General features: G+C 47.9%; 1 protein-coding gene across 5 annotated transcripts in view; it reads right to left on the bottom strand.

Moving 5' to 3' along the window:
- Positions 1-1,369: 1,369 nt before the first annotated feature.
- The window catches only part of adhfe1 (alcohol dehydrogenase iron containing 1), a 94,341-nt gene continuing 73,111 nt past the window's right edge, over positions 1,370-22,599 (bottom strand). For 4 of the 5 annotated variants that reach the window (XM_085993073.1, XM_085993076.1, XM_085993074.1 and 1 more), the window contains 3 exons: positions 10,327-10,477; positions 9,385-9,542; positions 1,370-1,942 (listed from right to left, as the gene is read on the bottom strand). In XM_085993073.1, the coding sequence (XP_085849199.1) occupies positions 1,859-1,942; positions 9,385-9,542; positions 10,327-10,477 (393 nt within the window). In that variant the 3' untranslated portion in view covers positions 1,370-1,858. The remainder of the gene's footprint in view (positions 1,943-9,384; positions 9,543-10,326; positions 10,478-22,599) is intronic. The other variant, XM_085993072.1, reaches the window with a different exon arrangement.

The following is a 22,599-nucleotide window of genomic DNA, read 5'->3' as shown; positions in this document are numbered from 1 at the left end:
TGGCAGGACAGGGAGGGAGTAGTGGCTCACCGTGTCTGGGTGGATGAAGCTCTCCGTGCTTCCGCTGTCGAACAGGCAGGTCGTGGCGTGGCCGTTTACTTTGATGTCCATCATCGACTTGGACAGGTGGTGTGGGCGGGCTTGATCCAGAGTGACGGAGGCTAGCGTGTAGGTAAGCGAGTCGTTGTCGTCTGCGGGCGAGGCGGTCGTCGGGTCCGGGGGCCCGGTGGCAGTCGGGCGTGGTGGGTAAAATGGCGTCTCCCACGAGGTAGGACAAAATGGCGGAGAAGATGGCTGCCCCCATAACTCACATGAGGCACTATTGGGGTCGGTTGCCTTGATCAAAGATGGCCACCCCCATGACTCACGTGTGGGGATACTGGCCTCAGTTGCCGTGAAAGAAGATGGCCGCCCCCACAGTTCGCATGAGGCACTGCTGGCCTCTGAAGATCCGCTCCTGCAGGCCTTAGAGAAATGGCCTTTCTTCCTGCAGGTTGTGCAGGTAGAGTTCCTGGCTGGGCAGCGCGACCTCGGGTGCTTCTCCTGGCCGCAAAAGAAGCAGCCGGCGGCCCGATCGCGGGTTCCCGATGTCGGAGCCGGTACCGGGGGTGGCGGGCCCGGTCGGGTCCGGGACGCCGACGCTGAGGTAGGTCCCGGGGGCGGCGCTGCGAAGGGTATTGCGGTAGGGGTCGGGCCCGAGTCCCAGGGTCGCGAGCAGTACCTGGAAAACGCCTCCTGGTCCTGATGGGCCACCTCCAGGGAGAGAGCGAGGGCTTCAGCTTTGTCCAGGTCGAGGTCTTTAGCTTCAAGCAGTCTTTGCCGTGAGTAGTCGGACCGTAGGCCTTTCACAAAGGCATCGCGGATATTATCTTCCGTATTTTCAACAGCCGTCACCTCTTTAAAGTCACAGTTCCTGCCGAGTGCTCTTAGCGCCCGTAAAAATTCAGCTACAGACTCTCCTGGCTGTTGCGGGCGGGATCTTAGGCGGTGCCTGGTGTACATGTAATTTACCGGGCTGCGGTACTGCTGTTTCAGTAGGTTGATAGCGGCCTCGTACGTAGTCGTGTCCTGTATGAGTGCGTATACTCTCGGGCTCGCTTGGGCGTTCAGAAGTCTTAGTTTGGATCTCTGCGGGGCGCCGGATTCTTCCAGGTAGGATTCGAAGCAGTCCAGCCAGTGTTTGAAGTTGAGGGCTGCGTTTGCTGCCTGTGGGTTTAGATCCAGGTACGGTGGTTTGAGGGCTTGCAGCCAAGCCGGCTGGTGTGGCTGTGCTTCTGGGAGGGCTTCTGGCTGGCCAGTAGTAGACATCTTTAAAATTTAGTCAATAAAATTGATATACCTATCAATTCGTCCAATAAAAAGCGACGAGTTAGGAACGTAACTAAAGGTTTTTATTGACTAAATAACAGAGCCCACCCTCGTGGGTGATCGGGTCCAACAAGGAGGAATACCAGCCAGTCGACTACCTTTATACCTGGGCAGGTAGGTGGAGCCATGGGCGGAGTCGGAGGTGGTCAGCCCAGGTATAACAGCGCGACAAGAGGCGACCTCGTATCGTGATACAACAGTGATAACGGTGATAACAATACAACAGTGATAACTATAGTGTAACGATAAAAGTGGTTTACCACAGGTAATAAGTTGGCATAACAATTAGTGACAGTCAGAAAATAGCCCTCCACAATTTTTATGTAATTACTGGTTACCATTTTTAACTCAAAAACATTTACAGTACTATATTTAAAATCTACTTTGACAAGTTGGTATACCAAGCAGTAGTTTGCTTATATTCTTTTGTATTCGGTGAGGTGCCCTTATACTTAATATAGTTTTGAGTTCTTTATTCTATGAAACAAGATCAATACAGCTTCATAGAGGACTCGAACAAAGCTGCCAGGTCTTCTTCTGTCTGAGGCCTCGGTGCCAGTTTTGTTACCCTCTCCTAAAACAGATCAGCAGAAAAACTGTTTATTGTTTTCAAACAGACAAAGGCAATTCTTTTTCAGCACACATCCTCCACAAATCACTGGAATAAGGTGTCAACGGGTAATGTTCCTGAGAGAAAAAAAATCACACAAGGGGCAAACTCTCCTTTAAGGGGTTTGTGATGTCAGGAACACAGTGGCATCTTCCTGTCCTCTAAAAGGCGAACCTCAAGATGGGGATTTTGACTCAAGTAATTCAAGCAAGTGTCCAGGAGACTGACTAGCTGGCAGAGATCTGAAAGATGGCTATTTCCACACCGGCACAGAGCTGTATCACTGCAGGTGTCTCAGATTTCATTGCTAGGGTTAGTTACCAATATGACTCCTCTTCACCCTATCCTTTGCTCCCAGGCTGCTTATGAAATGTCTGTTTATTGTACCGGCACATCTCAGGAGATACGGGCTGCATAGCTAGACACTTGGCTCACAAGAATTATATATTGACAGTCCATTTGGGCAGCAGTCCAACGAGTACATACAACATTCCAGGAAATTGGAATTTTTAGCTCTGAGAAATCTCACCTGGAGTCTTTGCAGGAGAGGCACCCTTCTTTTGGATTGCCCTGGAAAGAGTCTGTCCCCTGTCTGGTTTGGTGTGGTTCTCCAATAGAATTCCTTGATTCCAGCAGGCATGTATCTTCATATCCTTGGGCCGATTGCAGCAACAATCTTTGTGCTCCCCAATATGACATTTTTTGTGAGATCACTCCATTTGAAGCTACTCAAGCAATGGTCCCTCACAGATCGCCTCTATTGTAAGTGGTCAGGATCAACAGGGTTTCCGTCCTATAATGGTGGTCTTAGGATCACCATGTGCTCCAAGGTGTTCCTCTGAAACCCCCTCTTATTAAGTTCCATCCTTTTGGGTTGGGATGCCCACCTTTTAGATCAGCGATCTCAAGGCCAGTGGACTCCATGGGCTGGATTATAATTTGCAGACGCGCTGGGCGCAGGTGGGCGCCTGATAGCACGTAGGAAACCCGGAAGTAAGTGCAGTGTGTCTGTCAGTGGCTTTTTAACTCAACCACCTCATTATCATTTTACTTCCGGGTTTCGTGTCCAATGAGCATCAGCAGGCGTGTTGACAACCCGCATGGCTTGATCTGAACTGCAGTATTTAAAGGGACACTCCAAACATTCAAGTTGAAACAGTTGGCGTTGCCATGGAGAAACAAAGCACTATCGCAATGGAGTCAAGATGGGCAAAGGCTACGCCCCGCTTCAGCGACACCTCCCTGGATGTGCTGCTGGGGGCTGTGAGGAGTTAGAGAGAGGTACTGTTCCCTAGTGACTGGAGGATAAAGCCTGCTGCTGACACAAAGAAGGCATGGTTGGAGGTTGCCCAGGAGGTCAGCAGCATGAGTCACGCTCCTGGATCCAATGCAGGAAGTGCTTCAATAACCTAAGCAGGGCAGGAAAGGTGAGAGCAATGGCACATTGCCCTACACCCTGATGAGCATCACCCTAATCTCCTCATTCTGCCTTCTCAAGCCTACTCCTGCTTGAATCACAAGGTGACTCACTTGGCACAACATTTTGCTGGGATAGTTGATACAACTGGCTGCCCATTTAGCTAACCTATAGTCTTATACAGTCCAATTCACTGCCAAGCCTCCAGCTTTGTGTCATCAGCAAATTTCAAAATGTGCTCCCTATGCCCAAGTACAAATCACCGATATATGCTGAGAATAAAAGTAGGCCCAGTGCTGACCCCTGGGGTACACCACTTCCTTCCTTTATCCAAATCGGCAAAGGCTCTTTGTTTCCTGTCTGTCAACCAATTTCCCCTCCATGTTGCTACATTTTATCTTATAAGTTGGAATTTTTGTAACAAGCCTCCTATGAGACTTCTTCAAAAAACTCAAACTTATTAAACAGAACTTGCCTTTAACAATCCATGCTGGCTATCCTTGATTATCCCATGCATTTCTAAGTGCCTACTGATGTTATCCTGAATTATGGATTCTAAGGCCTCGATTTTAATGGAGGAGGCGGGATGGACTCGGGTTGCCTGGTGGGCGGGTTTTGGACCCGCTGCTGGTTTCATCCACTCCCGGTGTCCCATTTCGCGTTAATTGTTTCAATTAGTCCCATCATGCACGCTGCCTGCTGCATTGCCTGGGAGCGGGTCTTTTGGTCTGCACTGATGAGGTCATTGCTGCACTTGTTTTTAAGGGCTTCATGTAGCCTCAGCCTCTCATTTCTCGTTACTGCTGCAGCTTGAATGGGCCAAAGTGACCATGAGTGCTGTGAAAGCCAAGGCTGCTCCCCAGTTCACTGAGGAGTACCTGCAAACTCTTGTGCAGGGAGTAAGAGGACGTAGGCAGATTCTGTTCCCTCCCGATGGCCGGAGGAAGCCTCCTCAGCAGATTGCTGAGGAGGTAAGCGCAAGGTCGCTATGTATAAGCACCTGGGTGCAGTGCCGAAAACGCTTCAATGATCTTGCGCGATCAAAAGTGAGTATCACATCACACTTACCTTCAAACTGCTTCCCTTCTCTTCTCATCACCAGCACTCTGCATTGTCAGCCTGCTCCTCCACATCCCACCTTACCCATACCTCCCTTGCACCCTTACCTCTCTATCTCTCTCTCTGTACTGAATCACTTCACTATTCCACTATGCAGCCCTCACACTTGCTCTCACGGTTATGCAATGACAACAAGTAACAATGCACAGGGAGGTAGCTTCCTCTTGCCACCTCACTCCATCTTGGTCTCCCTCTAAGCTTCTAGGTTTTGGATTTTTCACACTCACTCCATCACTCTCACTAAAATGCCACTTGTGACCCTCCTTGCAGGAAAAGCTAGCCCACAATAAGAGGGAGAAAGCAAAGACAGGAGGAGGCACACCATCCCTGGCCACATTAACCAATGCTGAGGAGGCTGCTCACGACATCGTGGGAGGTGGTGAGGAGTTGGAAGTGGGGGAAGGAGAGACGGGCGCAGTTGAGGAAGCTGGTGACAGAATGCATTTTCATCCCTCGCATTTACAATTCATGATTGACTGCAATGGCATATGATGCTCATAGAGATTGACTGCTGATCATCTGCAGAAAAGGATTTGTCTGCTACCTGAAAATCTGATGTCTAGCTCATGCCTTTACTCTCTCACAGGACCATCGAGAGCCCTCCTCCCCACTGTCCAGGAGGAAGAGCCAGACGACTCCTCAGAGGAACCTGGAGCCTCTGAGGGAGCTGCATCACCAGGACTCAGCGCATCCAGCACGAGCGCAGAAACGCACACCTCGGTGGAGCCTTCACGACATAGAGTAGCGTTGTCACCTGGTGTATCACAGCTCACAAGTGAGCATCAGCAGATGGCGGAGACAGCGACAGCAGTGGAGAGTCCTCGTTGGAGGTCGCAGGACTCTCCTAGCTCTGCTCAGCTGCATGTAGACGCTGTGCCTCTGGGGCCATCCAGAAAGAGAGTGGTGTTGGAACTCCAGAAACAAGTGCAGGAGTCTCTGACAGGGTTTTCATCCAGGGTAACTGCGAGTGTGCAGAGAATGGAGGAGTCCATCTCTAACATGAGCACTGCCTTTGTGGAGGCAATGGCGCATGAACGTTCCGCCATGGAGAAGGTGGCAACTGCCATGGAGGACATAAGTCGCCAGACTCACGAAAACATGGTGACTCTTCAAAATAGATTGTCTGCAATGGAGGAGAGATGGGCATCTATTCAGGAGAGACACCAGAGCTTCATGGACGTCCTTGTTATGAGGACTGTCAGTACAAAGACGGGTCCTCATGGCCCCACTGATGTGCAGCAAGGTGCTCTCCAGCCACTTGCTATCACTGAAGTGCGGCTGACCCATGAGAGGGATGTTGCTGGCAGGCAACAAGAAAGTGTGGGCTCCTCTCCCAGTGCTCACACGACCATGCCACTGCAGAGCCCTCGGTCAGAGCCCCACATTCCACACCAAACTGAGATGGCCGTCTCAGCCCCTGCACAGCCGCAGGAAGAGCAGACTGTGGAGGAGCCCTCCCAGGCTCCCAAACCCAGAGGACACCCGCCAAAGGCGTCTAAGCAGGCGCAACATCAAAGTGAGCAAGGTACCTCCACATCTGCTGAAGCCACAGGGGAAGCACCACGTAGAAGCACACGTAAGAGGAAGTTAACACACAAATAGTCACAAGGGTAGTCACGTGGGTGTTATATTGTGCTGTAAATTAGCGAGTGTCCTCCTTTTGTGATGGCATTAAACAAAAATGATGGCAAAGAGTTGAGGTTCTGGTCTATGTGTTCTGGGAAATGGAAGTTTCACAGTGAGGGCCTTGGGCTAATTACATTTATAATGATGGTGGTGACGGTGATCAGAACGCACCGTTTATTGGACAGATGATGTATGGGTTGTTAAGAATCTCAACCTTATCTTCATCTGCCAGCCACCTGTGTTTGAAACGTAAGCCTACGCAAATCTGGCATGGATGAGTGCATCCCTTGCTTGACGGCCAGCAATGTGGTCGCGTGCTGCTGCATTGGCCACATATGGAACCGCAAGGCATGGCTCCTCGTTATCCTCCTCTTCTTCCGAGGTGTGTGTGCGCGGAGCCACTTGGTCGTCCGGCAGCACTGAGACACGCAGCTGTGCGATGTTGTGCAGGGCACAGCACACCACGATGATTCTGGACACCCTGGCTGGTGCATATTGCAGGACTCCACCACATCTGTCCAGGCATCGGAATCGCATTTTTAGTAAGTCGATGGTTTGCTCTATGATGCTTCTGGTGGAAATGTGGCTCACATTGTACCGCTCCTCAGCCTCGTTTGCTGGCCTCCTGATTGGTGTCATGAGCCACTTTTTCAGGGGATAGCCCTTGTCGCCAAGTAGCCATCCGGAAAGTCAGGTTGGCGGATTGAAGAGCTGAGGCACAGTAGACTGCTGCAGGATGAAGAAGTCATGGCAACTGCCAGGGTACTTTGCGCAAACATGCATGATGTTCTTCCTGTGGTTACACACCAGCTGGACATTGAGGGAGTGGAAGCCCTTGCAGTTAACAAATACAGCTGGGTTGTGATAGGGAGCCCTAATAGCCACATGTGTGCAGTCTATGACGCCCTGCACCATTGGAAAGCCTGCCATATTTGTAAAGCCAACCGCAAGCACGGTCACACTTGCTTCATCTGAGGAGAAGTGGATGTAATTGTGCAACTTTACAAAGAGGGCATCGGTAACCTGCATGATGCAGGCGTGTGCGGCCGACTGGGAGATGCCGCTGGTCTGCCACTGATCCCTGCAAGGAGCCCGAAGCAAAGAAGTTTATTGCGGTGGTGTCTTTGACATCCACTGGTAAGTAGTGTCCACCCGCTCCTCTGGGCTCCAGGTGCTGGTGCAGCATTGTGCAGATGTCAGCGACGACGTCTCTCGAAAGTCTCAGCCTCCTTTGGCACTGCTGCTCAGTCATGCTGAGGAAGCTGATCCTCTGCCTGTAAGCCCTGTGTTGGGAGTATCTCCAGCACTGAAGCCCTCCGCTCTGTGCATCATCAGGTGGGTGAGGAGGAGGTTGGCGCTCCTGGTGCTGGTGCTGCTGTTGTGGCGCTGCCGCGGCTGCTCTTCCTCAGAATCTGACGACCAGGATGAAAGGGTATAAATAGTTCCCATACCGTTGCTATAGATTTCAGTTGAGGAAAGAAGCTTGAAGCGCACAGTCAAAGTGGCCTGAGGATATTCCAAACAGGTGACACTGCAGATGGCTGTCAGCTTGAACACTCACAAATAAATACTGTGGCAACAAGAGCAGGTCAGAGGCTGGGTATTCTGCGGCGAATGTCTCACCTCCTGACTCCCCAAAGTCTTTCTACCATCTACAAGGCACAAGTAAGGAGTGTGGATGAGTGCAGCTCCAACAACACTCAAGAAGCTCGATACCATCCAGGACAAAGCAGCCCGCTTGATTGGCAGCCCATATACCACCTTAAACATTCACTCCCTCCACCACCGGCGTACCGTGGCTGCAGTGTGTATCATCTACAAGATGCACTGCAGCAACTCGCCAAGGCTTCTTCGGCAACACCTCCCAAACCCACGACCTCTTCCACCTAGAAGGACAAGGGCAGCAGGCGCATGGGAACACCACCACCTCCAAGTTCCCCTCCAAGTCACACACCATCCTGACTTAGATGGATATCGCCGATCCTTCATCGTTGCTGGGTCAAAATCCTGGAACTCCCTCCCTAACAGCACTGTGGGAGTACTTTCACCACATGGACTGCAGCGGTTCAAGAAGGCGGCTCACCACCACCTTCTCAAGGGCAATTAGGGATGGGCAATAAATGCTGGCCTTGCCAGCGACGCCCACATCCCATAAACAAATTTTTAAAAAGTTCAGTAGAGTGGCAAAATCTTTGCCAAAACATCAAACAAAGTTGTGGCATTTGAATGTCAGCCATGTTGCAGGAGCACTTTTAAGCTGCTGCAGCAACTGACAACAATTCATGACCTCGAGAAACCCGACTCATTGCAGCTGTCGTGTTTCTTGGAAGACGGGAAACACGGACAAAATGCAACAAAATCAGAAACCCCTATTAAAATAGGATTAGAAGTTAACAAGCTGTTAACTGCCTTCTCCGCTGTTTGGTGTCGGGTCAGTTCGGGAGCGGCTGACCCGACCCTTGCGAAAATAGCGTGGAGCCGGGTTTGCAACCCGCCGACAGTTTTTCCGATTTTTGCTGCCGACCTGTCTCCAAACCTGCCCTCTCAGCTGAATTAAAATTGCGGCCTAAGAGTTTGCCGATAACTGACATTAGACTAACTGGTCTATTGTTAACTGATTTTTCCTTCTCTCCCTTCTTGAACAAAGGTGGTATGCCAGCTACCCTCCGGTCCCCTGCTACAATTTACATGTTTAAGGGGGATTGAAAAATTGTGGTCAGAACCTTTGCTACTTATTTCAGTTAAGCCTTCTGCTATTATTCAATAGCTTTATTAATAATGCTCTCCCTTTCTAGTCTCAAAGGTAGACTTTCCCCACCCCCTATCATATTAGTTTAAATCCTTCCACACTGCTCGATTTACCCTTCCCACAAGAACATTGGTGTTGTTTCGGTTCAGATGAAGGCCGTCCCTTTCTTGCACCAGCCCTGCAGCCACACAGTAACCATCCCAATTTTCCTTTCCTTCATTTGTCCAGTGTCATGAATCTTACCATTCATGTAGAAATGACTCATGAGATAACACTGGGCGGTCAGCTGGTGGCGCCGTCCAAGGAAAGTATAAATACTCGGGCGTTTTCCTCACATGCCTAACATGAACATTAGTTTACCATAGAAACATTCCACTTTTCAGTTTATTTACCTTTTTTCTTGTTTTTAGTTTAAATCATTTTGTTTTGTAATAATTCTGTAAAATTCAAAAGTAATCTCTCCTTACTGGAGCTGTGCTTTCGCCTTCTACACACCTGAGGCAGAGTTCCTTTGACGAGAGCTGGAATATCTTCTTTACTGTAACCAACTGCACTCAGACCATCTTCAACATTCAACTCAAACAGGAGTTTCCGAAGAGTATCGGCCAGAACTAATCCTGCATCTTCACGTTTCACAGTCTGCACATCAGTCCCTGAAAGAGACACAGAGCCCAGTCTGTAGTATCAGATAGGAAGGAAGTCGCACTGAGTATTCACAGTACAGTGCTTCATTTTACTATCCTCTATACCTGACTGTAATATATGTAAAATACATCAAAAACAGCCGCACATACAAGTAAAATGAATTCAATTACTACTTCAACAAACCTTTAGTTTTTTTTCTATTTTTTGGATATGTCTTTAAATAGAACTTTTTTTTGGAGCAAACAAATAAAATTGTCACCTGACCAGAACTGTCATTAAATGGCAATGTATTTTAAGTGAGACTCCATTTGATGCTTTTCTCATTATGTTGGATCAAATTTTAACTGCAGGCTGTACAAGTCTTCAAAAGGACTACTGCTAATCATATTTTAATATTAATTTTAACAATATTTTCTGGTGTGCTTTAATTCCAAAACAGAGATTTTTTGTTACTTACTAACTGTAAATTTACTGGTACATACATACCAGAAAGATAATCAGTGAGTGTTGTACAGATGGATTTTTTCATCTAACTCTGCTGAAATATAAAAGCAGACTAAATACATTGTAATTTATTCAGTTAGTCACTGAGATCAGTTAATGAACAAAAGAATCAAATGGTGTCTCATTTAATGACAGTTCAGGTCAGTTGGCAACTTTATTTGTTTGATTTCCATAAGAATGTCTTTGTGAGGGCTTAACCAAAAGACAGTTTTGGAAGAAAATAACGGGTTGACCTATAATTCACTTTCAAACTCTCATTCTGATGTCTGTGAGAAATCGGTCTCCTACCCAGTATCTCAGCCGCTTCCAAGTGGCGTTCAGGACACATAGAGCCGGTGAAAGTGAAGACTGCAGGTGAGGTCAGGACCACAGAAAGGCCATGGGGCTGCAAAAAGACAACACCATCCAGCATGTAGGAATGACAATTTGAAGAAACTCTCTTTGAAAGAAAGAAAATGATTAAAATGAACCTCTTTCCAATGCCCCACTCCGACATCCTCACCAAGACCTCCTCCTCCCTTAGTCTGTGCACGAGCTGCGACTCATGCCCTCTGATTTCAACCTACACCTAGTCCCCTCTCCTCCAAATTTGCTGCCCTCCTGTCTTCACTCTGTCTCACCCTTCACATGAACTCTCCCACCTATATACATGGCCACTTGATACAATATTACCATCAAGCCAGGGGACCAACCCAGGTTCACTAAGGAGTGTAGAAGAGCATGCCAGGAGCAGCAGCAGGCGTACCTAAAAATGAGGTGCCAACCTGGGGAAGCTGCAACACAGGACTACATGCATGCTAAAAAGCGGAAGCAGCATATTATAGTCAGGGCTAAGCGATCTCACAACTAATGGATCAGATCAAAGCTCTGCAGTCCTGCCACATCCAGTTGCGTATGGTGGTGGACCATTAAACAACTAATGGGAGGAAGAGGCTCCATGAATATCTCCATCCTCAATGATGGTGGAGCCCAGCACGTGAGTGCAAAAGACAAAGCTGCAGTGTTTGCAACCATCTTCAGCCAGAGGTGCCTAGTGGATGATCCATATCGGCCTCCTCCTGCGGTCCCCACCATCACAGAAGCCAGTCTTCAGCCAATTCGATTCACTCCACGTGATATCAAGAAACGGCTGAGCGCACTGCATACAGCAAAGGCTATTGGCCCCGACAACATCCTGGCTATCGTGCTGAAGAATTGTGCTCCAGAACTAGCCGCGCCTCTAGCCAAGCTGTTCCAGTACAGCTACAACACTAGCATCTATCCGACAATGTGGAAAACTGCCTAGGTATATCCTGTCCAAAAAAAGCAGGACAAATCCAATCCAGTCAATTACCGCCCCATCAGTCTAACCTCAATCATCAGCAAAGTGATGGAAGGTGTCATCAACAGTGCTATCAAGCGGCACTTACTCACCAATAACCTGCTCACTGATGCCCAGTTTGGGTTCTGCCAAGACCACTCGGCTCCCGACCTCATTACAGCCTTGGTCCAAACATGGACAAAGGAGCTGAATTCCAGAGATGAGGTGAGAGTGACTGCCCTTGACATCAAAGCAGCATTTGACTGAGTGTGGCATCAAGGAGCCCTAGCAAAACTGAAGTCAATGGGAATCGGGGGAAAACTTTCCACAGGCTGGAGTCATACCTAGCACAAAGGAAGATGGTTGTGGTGGTTGAAGGTCAATCATCACAGCCCCAGGACATCGCTGCAGGAGTTCCTCAGGGCAGTGTCCTACGCCCAACCATCTTCAGCTGCTTCATCAATGACCTTCCCTCTAACATGAGCTCAGAAATGGGGATGTTCGCTGATGACTGCACAGTGTTCAGCGCCATTCACAACTCCTCAGATAAAGAAGCAGTCCATGACTGAATGCAGCAAGACTTGGACGATGTTCAGGCTTGGGCTGATAAGTGGCAGGTAACATTCACGCCACACAAGTGCCAGGCAATGACATAAGAAGTAGGAGCAGGAGTAGGTCATTTGGCCCCTCGAGCCTGCTCCGCCATTCAATAAGGTCATGGCTGATCTGATCTAGGCCTCAACTCCACTTCCCTGCCTGCTCCCCATAACCCTTGACTCCCTTATCGTTCAAAAATCTGTCTATCTCCACCTTAAATATATTCAATGACCCAGCCTCCACAGCTCTCTGGGGAAGAGAATTCCAAAGATTCACGACCCTCTGAGAGAAGAAATTCCTCCTCATTTCCAATTTAAAGGGGTGCCCCCTTATTCTGAAATTATGCCCACTAGTTCTAGATTCCCCCACAAGGGGGAACATTCTCTTTGCATCTACCCTGTCAAGCCCCTTCAGAATCTTATATGTTTTAATAAGATCCCTTCTCATTCTTCTAAACTCCAATGAGTATAGGTCCAACCTGCTCAACCTTTCTTCATAAGACAACCTCTTCATCTCCGGAATCAACCTCGTGAACCTTCTCTGAACTGCCTCCAATGCAAGTATATCCTTCCTTAAATAAGGAGACCAAAACTGTACACAGTACTCCAGGTGTGGTCTCACCAACGCCCTGTGCAGTTGTAACAGGACTTCCCTGCTTTTATACTCCATTCCCCTTGCAATAACGGACAACACTCCATTTGCCTTCCTGATTACCTGCATGCTAACTTTTTGTGATTCATGTACAAGGACCCCCAGATCCCTCTGTACCTCAGCATTTTGTAATCTCTCCCCATTTAAATAATAATTTGCTTTTTTATTTTTCCTACCAAAGTGGATAACCTCGCATTTTCCCACATTAAACTCCATCTGCCAGATTTTTGCCCACTCACCTAGCCTATCTATATCCCTTTGGAGATTCTTTGCATCCTCCACACAATTTGCTTTCCCACCTATCTTTGTATCATCAGAAAATTTGGCTACATTACACTCAGTCCCTTCATCCAAGTCATTAGTATAGATTGTAAATAGTTGAGGCCCCAGCACTGATCCCTGCGGCACCACACAAGTTACAGTTTGCCAACCTGAAAATGACCCATTTATCCTGACTCTCTGTTTTCTGTTAGTTAGCCAATCCTCTATCCATCCATGCTAATATATTACCCCCAACCCCGTGAGCTCTTATCTTGTGTAGTAACCTTTTATGTGGCACCTTATCGAATGCCTTCTGGAAATCCAAATACATGACATCTACTGGTTCCCCTTTGTGCACCCTGCTCATTACATTCTCAAAGAACTCCAGCAAATTTGTCAAGCATGATTTCCCTTCCATAAAACCATGTTGACTCGGCTTGACTATATTATGATTTTCTAAATGTCCTGCTACCACTTCCTTAATGATGGACTCCAGCATTTTCCCAATGACAGATGTTAGGCCAACTGGTCGATAGTTGCATGCTTTCTGTCTCCCTCCTTTCATTAAATAGGCGCGTTACATTTGCGGTTTTCCAGTCCGCTGGGACCTCTCCAGAATCCAGTGAATTTTGGTAGATTACAACCAATGCATCCACTATCTCTGCAGCCACCTCTTTTAAGACTCTACGACGCACGCCATCGGGTCCAGGGGACATCCACCTTTAATCCCATTAGTTTGCCTAGTACTTTCTCTCTAGTGATAGTGATTGTTTTAAGTCCCCCCCCCTCCCACCCCAATAGCCCCTTGATTATCCATTATTGGGATGCTTTTAGTGTCTTCTACCATGAAGACCGATACAAAATATTTGTTCAAGATCTCCGCCATTTCCCTGTTTCCCATTATTAATTCCCCAGACTCATCCTCTAGGGGACCAACGTTTACTTTAGCTACTCGCTTCCTTTTTATATACCTGTAGAAGCTCTTACTGTCTGGTTTTATATTTCTTGCTAGCTTACTCTCATAATCTATCTTCTCTTTCTTTATGATGGTTCATCCTTCTCTTAGTCTTTCTTTCTCACTGGAATATATCTTTGCTGAGAGTTATGAAATATCTCCTTAAATGTTTGCCACTGCTTTTCTAGTCTTACCCTGTAATATATTTTCCCAGTCCACTTTAACCAAGTCTGCCTTCATACCATTGTAATTACCTTTGTTTAAGTTCAGGACACTAGTTTGAGACCTAGCTTTCTCACCCTCAAACTGAATTTGAAATTCTACCATGCTATGATCACTCTTCCCAAGAGGATCCTTTACTTCGAGATCATTAATTAATCCAGCCTTGTTACACATTACCAGATCTAAAATAGTCTTCTCCCTGGTTGGTTCCACAACATATTGTTCCAAGAAACCATTCCGTATACACTAAGAACTCTTCCTCAAGTCTACCTTCGCCAATTTACTTTGTCCAATCAATATGAAGATTAAAATCTCCCATGATTATAGCCGTACCTTTCTTACAAGCCTCTATTATTTCTTGATTTATTCTCTGTCCTACAGTGTGGCTACTGTTTGGGGGCCTGTAGACCACTCCCACCAGTGACTTTTTACCCTTATTATTTCTTATCTCCACCCAAACTGATTCTACATCTTGATCTTCTAGGCCAATATCATTTCTCATTACTGCACTGATCTCATCCCTTATTAACAGAGCTATACCACCTCCTTTTCCTTTCTGCCTATCCTTACGAAATGGCAAATACCCCCGAATATTCAGTTCCCAGCCTTGTTCACCTTGCAACCACGACTCTGTAATGGCTATCAGATCATACCCATTTATCTCCAACAAGCGAGAGTCTAACCACCACCCCTTGACATTCAACGGCATTACCATCACTGAATCTGCCACCATCAACATCCTGGGGGGTCAGCATTGACCAGAAACTTAACTGGACTAGCCACATAAATGCAGTAGCAACAAGAGCAGGTCAGAGGCTAGGCATTCTGTGGCGAGTGTCTCACCTCCTGACTCCCCAAAGCCTTTCACCATCTACAAGGCACAAGTCAGGAGCGTCATGGAATACTCTCCACTTGCCTGGATGAGTGCAGCTCCAACAAGACTTAAGAAGCTTGACGACATCCAGGACAAAGCAGCCCGCTTGATTGGCACCCCATCCACCACCTTAAACATTCAATCCCTCCACCGGCGGCGTACCGTGGCTGCAGTGTATACCATCTACAAGATGCACTGCAGCAACTTGCCAAGGCTTCTTTGACAGCACCTCCCAAACCCGCGACCTCTTCCACCTAGAAGGACAAGGACAGCAGGCGCATGGAAACACCACCACCTCCAAGTTCCCCTCCAAGTCACACACCATCCTGACCTAGAAGTATATCGCCGATCCTTCATCGTTGCTGGGTCAAAATCCTGGAACTCCCTCCCTAACAGCACTGTGGGAGTACCTTCACCACACGGACTGCAGCGGTTCAAGGCGGTGGCTCACCACCACCTTCTCAAGGGCAATTAGGGATTGGCAATAAATGCTGGCCTTGCCAGCGACGCCCACATCCCATAAAACGAATAAAAAAATAAATTAAAAAAAATCCTAAAGGGGGTGCATGAACAGAGAGACCTGGAGGTATATGTGCGCAAATCGTTGAAGGTGGCAGGGCAGGTTGAGAAAGCGGTTAAAAAAGCATACAGGATACTGAGCTTCATAAATAGAGGCTTAGAGTACAAAAGCAAGGCAATTATGATGAACCTTTATAGAACATTGGTTCGGCCTCAACTGGAGTATTGTGTCCAATTCTGGGCGCCACACTTTAGGAAGGATGTGAAGGTCCGAGAGAAGGTGCAGAAAAGATTTACAAGAATGGTTCCAGGGATGAAGGACTTCAGTTACGTGGATAGACTGGAGAAGCTGGGGTTGTTCTCCTTAGAGCAGAGACGGTTGAGAGAAGATTTGATAGAGGTCTAGACAGAGTAGATAGAGAGAAATTGTTCCCATTGGTAGAAGGGTCGAGAACCAGAGGACACAGATTTAAGGTGATTGGCAGAAGAACCAAAGGCAACATGAGGTAAAACTTTTTTACGCAGCGATTCATTAGGATCTGGAATGCACTGCCTGAAAGGGTGGTGGAGGCAGATTCAATCGTGGCTTTCAAAAGGGAATTGGCAAAGTAGCTGAAGGAAAAAAAAATTGCAGGGCTACAGAGAAAGGGTGGGGGAGTGGGACTAGCTGAAGTGCTCTTGCAGAGAGCCAGCATGGGTGTGACGGGCCAAATGGCCTCCTTCTGTGCTGTAACCATTCTATGATTCCATATCGCCACTTTAAGGTCTCAATCACTAATAAGGTTACCTCTGTCCACGTCCCTGTCTCCCTTACCACCACCATCCCCGTGGCATCCTACAACTTCAACAATTATTCCTGGAAAAAGTGTTCCCCCCCCAGCTCTTAGCCTCTGCCTTTATTCCCACCAAATTCTCACCATCTTCCAACCCTGCCATTACCCTGGTGGAGTCCCTATCACTCCTTTAAGTCCAAAAGGAGGAAGACTGGCCTAGTCACTCAACATCAGATCTGACTGAACCATGCTGGGCACTACCATGCCGCCTTCTGCTCAGCTAAACCCTTCTACTACTCCAGATCATCCTGCAAGGCAAGGACAACCAAAGCTATTTTTTAAGTGTTGTTAAACATTTTGAGAAATGGAAGTTGGGAGTGAACAAGTTAGGTTTAGAAAGTTGGACTCAAACAAAGTTTGGAAAACTGAGATTCAGGCGTGAGTTGGTCAAAAGGAAGTGCACTGCACACTGACTGAAACAAGAGTACAAGTTTTGGATGTGAAATTGCTCAGTTCTCAATGCTAATAACATTTACTCATACAGCACAAGGAGCTTTAGATAACAGTGCCAACTACTGACAAACAGCTTTTTCATTTTCTGTAACTGAAATATACAACTGATCATTACTTTAATATCAATTTCAAGCATCAAACACATATTTCCAAATTAATGCTTATCTGTAAAAAATATAAATTTAGAATAAAACACTCATCAATATACTGCAGGAGCAACACAAAAATGTGTGGCAGTCAAGACTTCTGCTTCCAAAATTGAAATCAAATGCTTGGCCGTCTCTGCCTCCTCAGAAATCACAGAAATCACAGAAACCCCACAGTGCAGATAGAGGCCATTTCGGCCCATCGAGCCTGCACCGACACATATCCCACCCGATCCCCGTAACCCCTACACCAACACATATCCCACCCTATCCCCGCAACCCCACGTATTTAATCCCCCTAACACTAAGGGTCAATTTATCATAGCCAATCAACCTAACCCGCACATCTTTGGACTGTGGGAGGAAACCGGAGCACCCGGAGGAAACCCACGCAAACACGGGGAGAACGTGCAAACTCCACACAGACAGTCGCCCGAGGCCGGATTCGAACCCGGGTCCCTGGCGCTGTGAGGCAACAGTGCTAACCACTATGCCACCGTGCTGCCCGAACCCAACCCCTCTCAACCCAACCCCAAACTTATACTCCCTGGAGTTTCTCCCACGTGCCCCTTCTTCAGTCCACAGGAAACTCATTTCCTCTATGAAGTGTGCTATCTGTTCCCTATACCTCCTTCCAATCCAGCTCCTGACTGTAATGTATGTACCTTTAAGGGGAGAACTACTTTTTACAGCTCCTATATACTGTAGTACCGGCAGTGACCACACCTCTATATAAACCCTGAGTAGTGATCTGCACAATTAGTTCTAGAGTAACCCTCATTCAGTAAACACCTGTTGATCGTTCCCTGCAGTCTCTTGTTGTTGTGTCCTTCAATAATCAGACAAGATACACAGATCTAACATTGGCGACGATCAGATTCAAACCTACCTGCAACTCTGCATCACCTCCCAGGGATTCGCTCCTGGAGAACAGTGGAAGAAGGCCGAGTCCAGAAGCACGGGCGTCGACCACGGGAAACCCCCCCGTCATCCAGCGGAGATTTGAGCATTGCAGGGGAGGCTGTCGAGAGCCAGGCTTGGTTTTCCAGTCACGGTGGCCCAGCGAAACGGGCTGGCAACAGGTACTGCGCAGACCCTTCCCGGACAGCGGCGGCTAGAGCCGACTGACGGCACAGAAAAAGGCCGAACAGCGTCGACGGGGGAGAGAGAGAGGGTAGAGCGCACAGGGCGCAGCCGGTGTTCAGGACCGAGCGGCGTCAACGGGGGAGAGAGGCGAGAGAGAGCAGAGCGCAGCCGGTGTTCAAGGGCCGAGCAGCGTCAACGGGGGAGAGAGACGCGCAGGAAAACGCGCAGAGCGCAGCCGGTGTTCAAGGGCCGAGCAGCGTCAGCGGGGAAGAAAGGAAAGCGCGGGAGACGCCATTTTAAGCCGCAGCGGGGAAGAAAGGAAAGCGCGGGAGACGCCATTTTAAGCCAGTCTAACCACACCCAAAAATGCCGAAGAGTGGCAGTATCACAGCGTTCGACAATGAAGTCGAAGATTGGACGACATATGTCGAACGCATAGAAGTATACTGCAAGGCGAATTAAGTGCCAGATGACAAGAAAGCGCTGGTATTGTTGAATTCAATGGGTGCAAAAACGTATGGCTTACTACGAAACCTAGTAACCCCAGAGAAGCCAGTAGAAAAGGATTTTGAAAACATAGTGTCAATCCTACAGGACCACTTAAACCCCACACCGCTGCTGATAGCAGAAAGATTTAAGTTTCACAAAAGGAACCAGCATAAAGATGAAAGTAATGCTGAGTATTTAACGGAACTGTGCAAGCTATCGAAACACTGCCAGTTTGGAACGGGACTAGCAGATACTTTAAGGGACAAGTTTGTGTGTGGGCTTCAAAGTGAAGGAACCCAGAAACGGCTTCTATCAGAAAAGGATCTTACGCTCGACAAGGCTTTCAGCATTGCAGTATCACACGAAGCAGCAGCACGGGGCGCGGCAGAGATACAACGGAGACCGCAAGAATATGGCACAAATGAAATGTCATACAGAACAGTGAAGTGCTTTCGCTGCGGCAGAACAACACACGACCATAAGGATTGCTGGTTCAAGGACAAAGTGTGCAGACAGTGTGGAAAAGTAGGACACATAGCAAGAGTCTGCAGGTCGGGAAAGTAAACCAGCAGCAAGAAATCTCCACAGGAGAAGTACAAGAAGGTACATAAGGTGACGGAGAGTAGTTCAGACGAACAGAAAAGTGATACAGACTCCGGAAGCAAGGAGCTGGGTTGTCTGAAACTACATAATGTGATCAAAACGGAGGATCACCAAACTATCTGGGTCACGCTCAGATAGCAGGAGTCCAAGTGAAAATGGAATTGGACACAGGATCAGCCCTAAGAGTCATAAACCGAAGGGACTACAAGCGGCTATTCTCACATATACCCTTGAGAGATACAAAGATTGTCTTGAAGATGTACACGGGGCAAAAAGTCTACCCCAAAGGAAAAATAAGGGTGAACGTTATATAGAACGGCAAGGAAACACCAAAAATGGACCTATATGTATTGCCAGATGGAGGACCACCACTACTAGGACGTGAATGGATCCGGAAGATACAGCTAGATTGGCATTCCATACAAGCACTGACTGTAGATGCCAAAAAGGATGACGACGTCACACCTGGACGACTGTCAAAAATGCTAACTGACGCACAAGTGTTCCAGCAGGGACTCGGAACACTAAAAGGCATAATAGCGACGATCAAAATAGAGGAAAATGCAAGCCCAAAGTTTTTTTAAGGCCAGACCGGTGCCTTATGCGATCCGCCCAGCCGTTGAAGCAGAGCTGGAAGGTTTGGAACGTTCAGGAGTACTGTCCAAAGTGGACTGGAGCGAGTGGGCTACACCCATCGTTCCAATAATGAAGAGGTCGTTGAGTAATACGCCTGGGGAACCAAAGAAGGTTCGCATCTGTGGGGACTTTAAGGTGACAGTGAACCCAGTCCTTCACACTGTACAATATCCGCTTCCGCGGATTGAAGATATTTTCGCCTCGCTATCAGGAGGGAAACGCTTCACTAAGATTGATCTGGCCCAGGCGTACCTGCAAATGGAGGTAGAAGCAGCCTCGAAACAGCACCTCACGATCAACACTCATAAAGGTCTCTACCAATACAACCGGCTGGTGTTCGGGGTAGCATCAGCTCCGGCTATTTGGCAAAGGGCAATGGAACAAGTCCTGCAAGGGATTCCAGGGACCCAGTGTTATTTGGACGACATCCTGGTCACGGGCGAGAATGACAGTGATCACCTCGCCAACCTGGAGCAGGTGCTCACTAGATTGAAGGAATATGGGCTCCGAGCTAATTGCCACAAATGCGAGTTTTTCCAGAAGCAGATCTCGTATTGTGGCCACGTTATTGATAAAGAGGGGTTACATAAGTCCCCTGAAAAGATTGAGGCAGTAGTCAAGGCTCCAGCACCGGAAAATGTGTCACAACTGAGGTCGTTCCTCGGGCTGGTGAACTACCATAAGTTCTTGCCGAATTTGTCTACCGTACTACACCCACTGAACACCCTACTGCAAACGGGGGTACCATGGAAGTGGAGTGACAAATGTAAACGAGCTTTCCAGAAGAGCAAAGCATTGATCACATCAAAAGAGGTGTTGGCTCATTTCAACCCAGCACTACCAATTCGGTTGGCGTGTGATGCATCACTCTATGGCATTGGAGCGGTGCTGTCGCACAAATTCCCAGACGGCTCGGAGAGGCCAGTAGCCTTTGCGTCACGATCACTAACCTCAGCCGAGCGTAACTACGCCCAGATTGACAGGGAGGCCCTCAGCCTAGTGTGGGGAGTGAAAAAGTTCAATCACTATCTGCACGGGCAGAAGTTCACCTTGCTGACTGACCACCAACCACTTGTCTCCATCTTTAATCCAAAGAAGGGCGTTCTGGTGATGACTGTGCAACGGCTACAAAGATGGTCCCTTTTTCTAGGGGCACACCAATATGAAATCGAGTATAAGGGCACAAAACAGCATGGAAACGCTGATGGGCTATCACACCTGCCACTGCCTACTGCGGAGGAAGCACCAGCAGTGGATCCTGTCGAAATATTTCATTCGACTATAATTGAATGCTTGCCAGTAACTAACGTTGGTATAGAGAAGGAGACCCGAAATGACCTGACACTGTCTCGGGTATATGATTTGACGGTGAAGGGATGGCCAGCACATGGCGACTCACTGTTGCCAGCATTCTCATCCAGAAGAGAACAGCTGTCAGTATGCCAGGGGACCTTGATGTGTGGATCCCGAGTGGTAATTCCACCCAAGTTAAGGGAGAGAGTGCTCAATGAGCTTCATGAAGGTCATCTGGGAGGGGTGAAAATGAAAAGCCTTGCTTGGGCTTATGTGTGGTGGCCGGGGATCGATCAGCAAATCGAGGACCTGACAAAGAGCTGCTCAGGATGCCAGAAGGTCCAAAATGCACCACCACATGCCCCTGTACACCCATGGGAGTGGCCCTCATCTCCATGGCAACGGGTGCATATTGATTTTGCTGGTCCATTCATGGACTCAATGTTTTTAATAGCCGTGGATGCGCACTCGAAATGGCGTGAGGTGATCAAAATGTCCTCCACCAGCACGGAGAAAACTATTGCAGTCCTACGGACCATTTTTGCCAGGAACGGCTTGCCAGAGCAGATTTGCTCCGATAACGGACCACAGTTTGTGTCCGAAGAGTTTCGAAGATTTATGAAAAGGAATGGGGTAAGGCATTACACATCCGCCCCATATCATCCAGCCACAAATGGATTGGTTGAGCGGTTCGTACAAACCTTTAAAAAAGCAGTAAAGGCCATGTGCGATGACGACATTCCACTGCAGCATAAGGTGGACAATTTCCTGTTAGCCTACAGGAATGCGACACATGCAGTCACCAACCAGGCCCCGACCATGATGTTCTTTAGCCGAAGGTTGAGATCTCGTCTGGATTTGCTCAGACCAAATGTATGAAGAGATGTTGAGAATAGGCAATTCCAGCACATCAATGAGAAGCCGACAAGGAGCTTCAATGTAGGGCAACCAGTCTTGGCCCGCGACTACCGAACAGAGAAATGGCAACCAGGAACAATATGCACACGGCAGGGGCCACTAATGTACACAGTGGATGTAGGGGAGAACATTGTGAGACGCCATGCTGACCAGATCCTAGAGTCACAGGAACGAGTCAACCCCATGTCTCGCCCATACGTACCTGGTGATGAACCCAACGTACAGGTAGCATCTACCCCAGAAACAGTAGCATCGGAAGCTGATGAACCAACCGACGACAGGGGGCTAGAATTGCCTCCGCACCAAGAGTGAGACACTCGGGAAAGGCGCTATCCAGAAAGGATCAGGAAGCCTCCCCAAAGACTGAATTTATAAATAGACTATTTTCAGCTAATGTTGCATGTTAAAAGTGTTAATTGTAATTAGTTTGATATTTAATTGTTAAATGAGTGTTATGGTACTGTTAATCTAAAAGGGGAGGAATTGTAATGTATGTACCTTTAAGGGGAGAACTACTTTTTACAGCTCCTGTATACTGTAGTACCGGCAGTGACCACACCTGTATATAAACCCTGAGTAATGATCTGTACAGTTAGTTCTAGAGTAACCCTTATTCAGTAAACACCTGTTGATCGTTCCCTGCAGTCTCTTGTCTGATTATTGAAGGACACAACAACAAGATACACCGATCTAACACTGACCATCCATTTTCTTCTTCTTGTGCT

This window comes from Somniosus microcephalus, chromosome 7 (genome assembly GCF_052327205.1).
Source record: "Somniosus microcephalus isolate GS21.2 chromosome 7, FLI_Smic_1.0, whole genome shotgun sequence".
Taxonomy (NCBI): Eukaryota; Metazoa; Chordata; class Chondrichthyes; order Squaliformes; family Somniosidae; genus Somniosus; species Somniosus microcephalus.
This window is presented reverse-complemented; position numbering and strand designations above follow the sequence as displayed.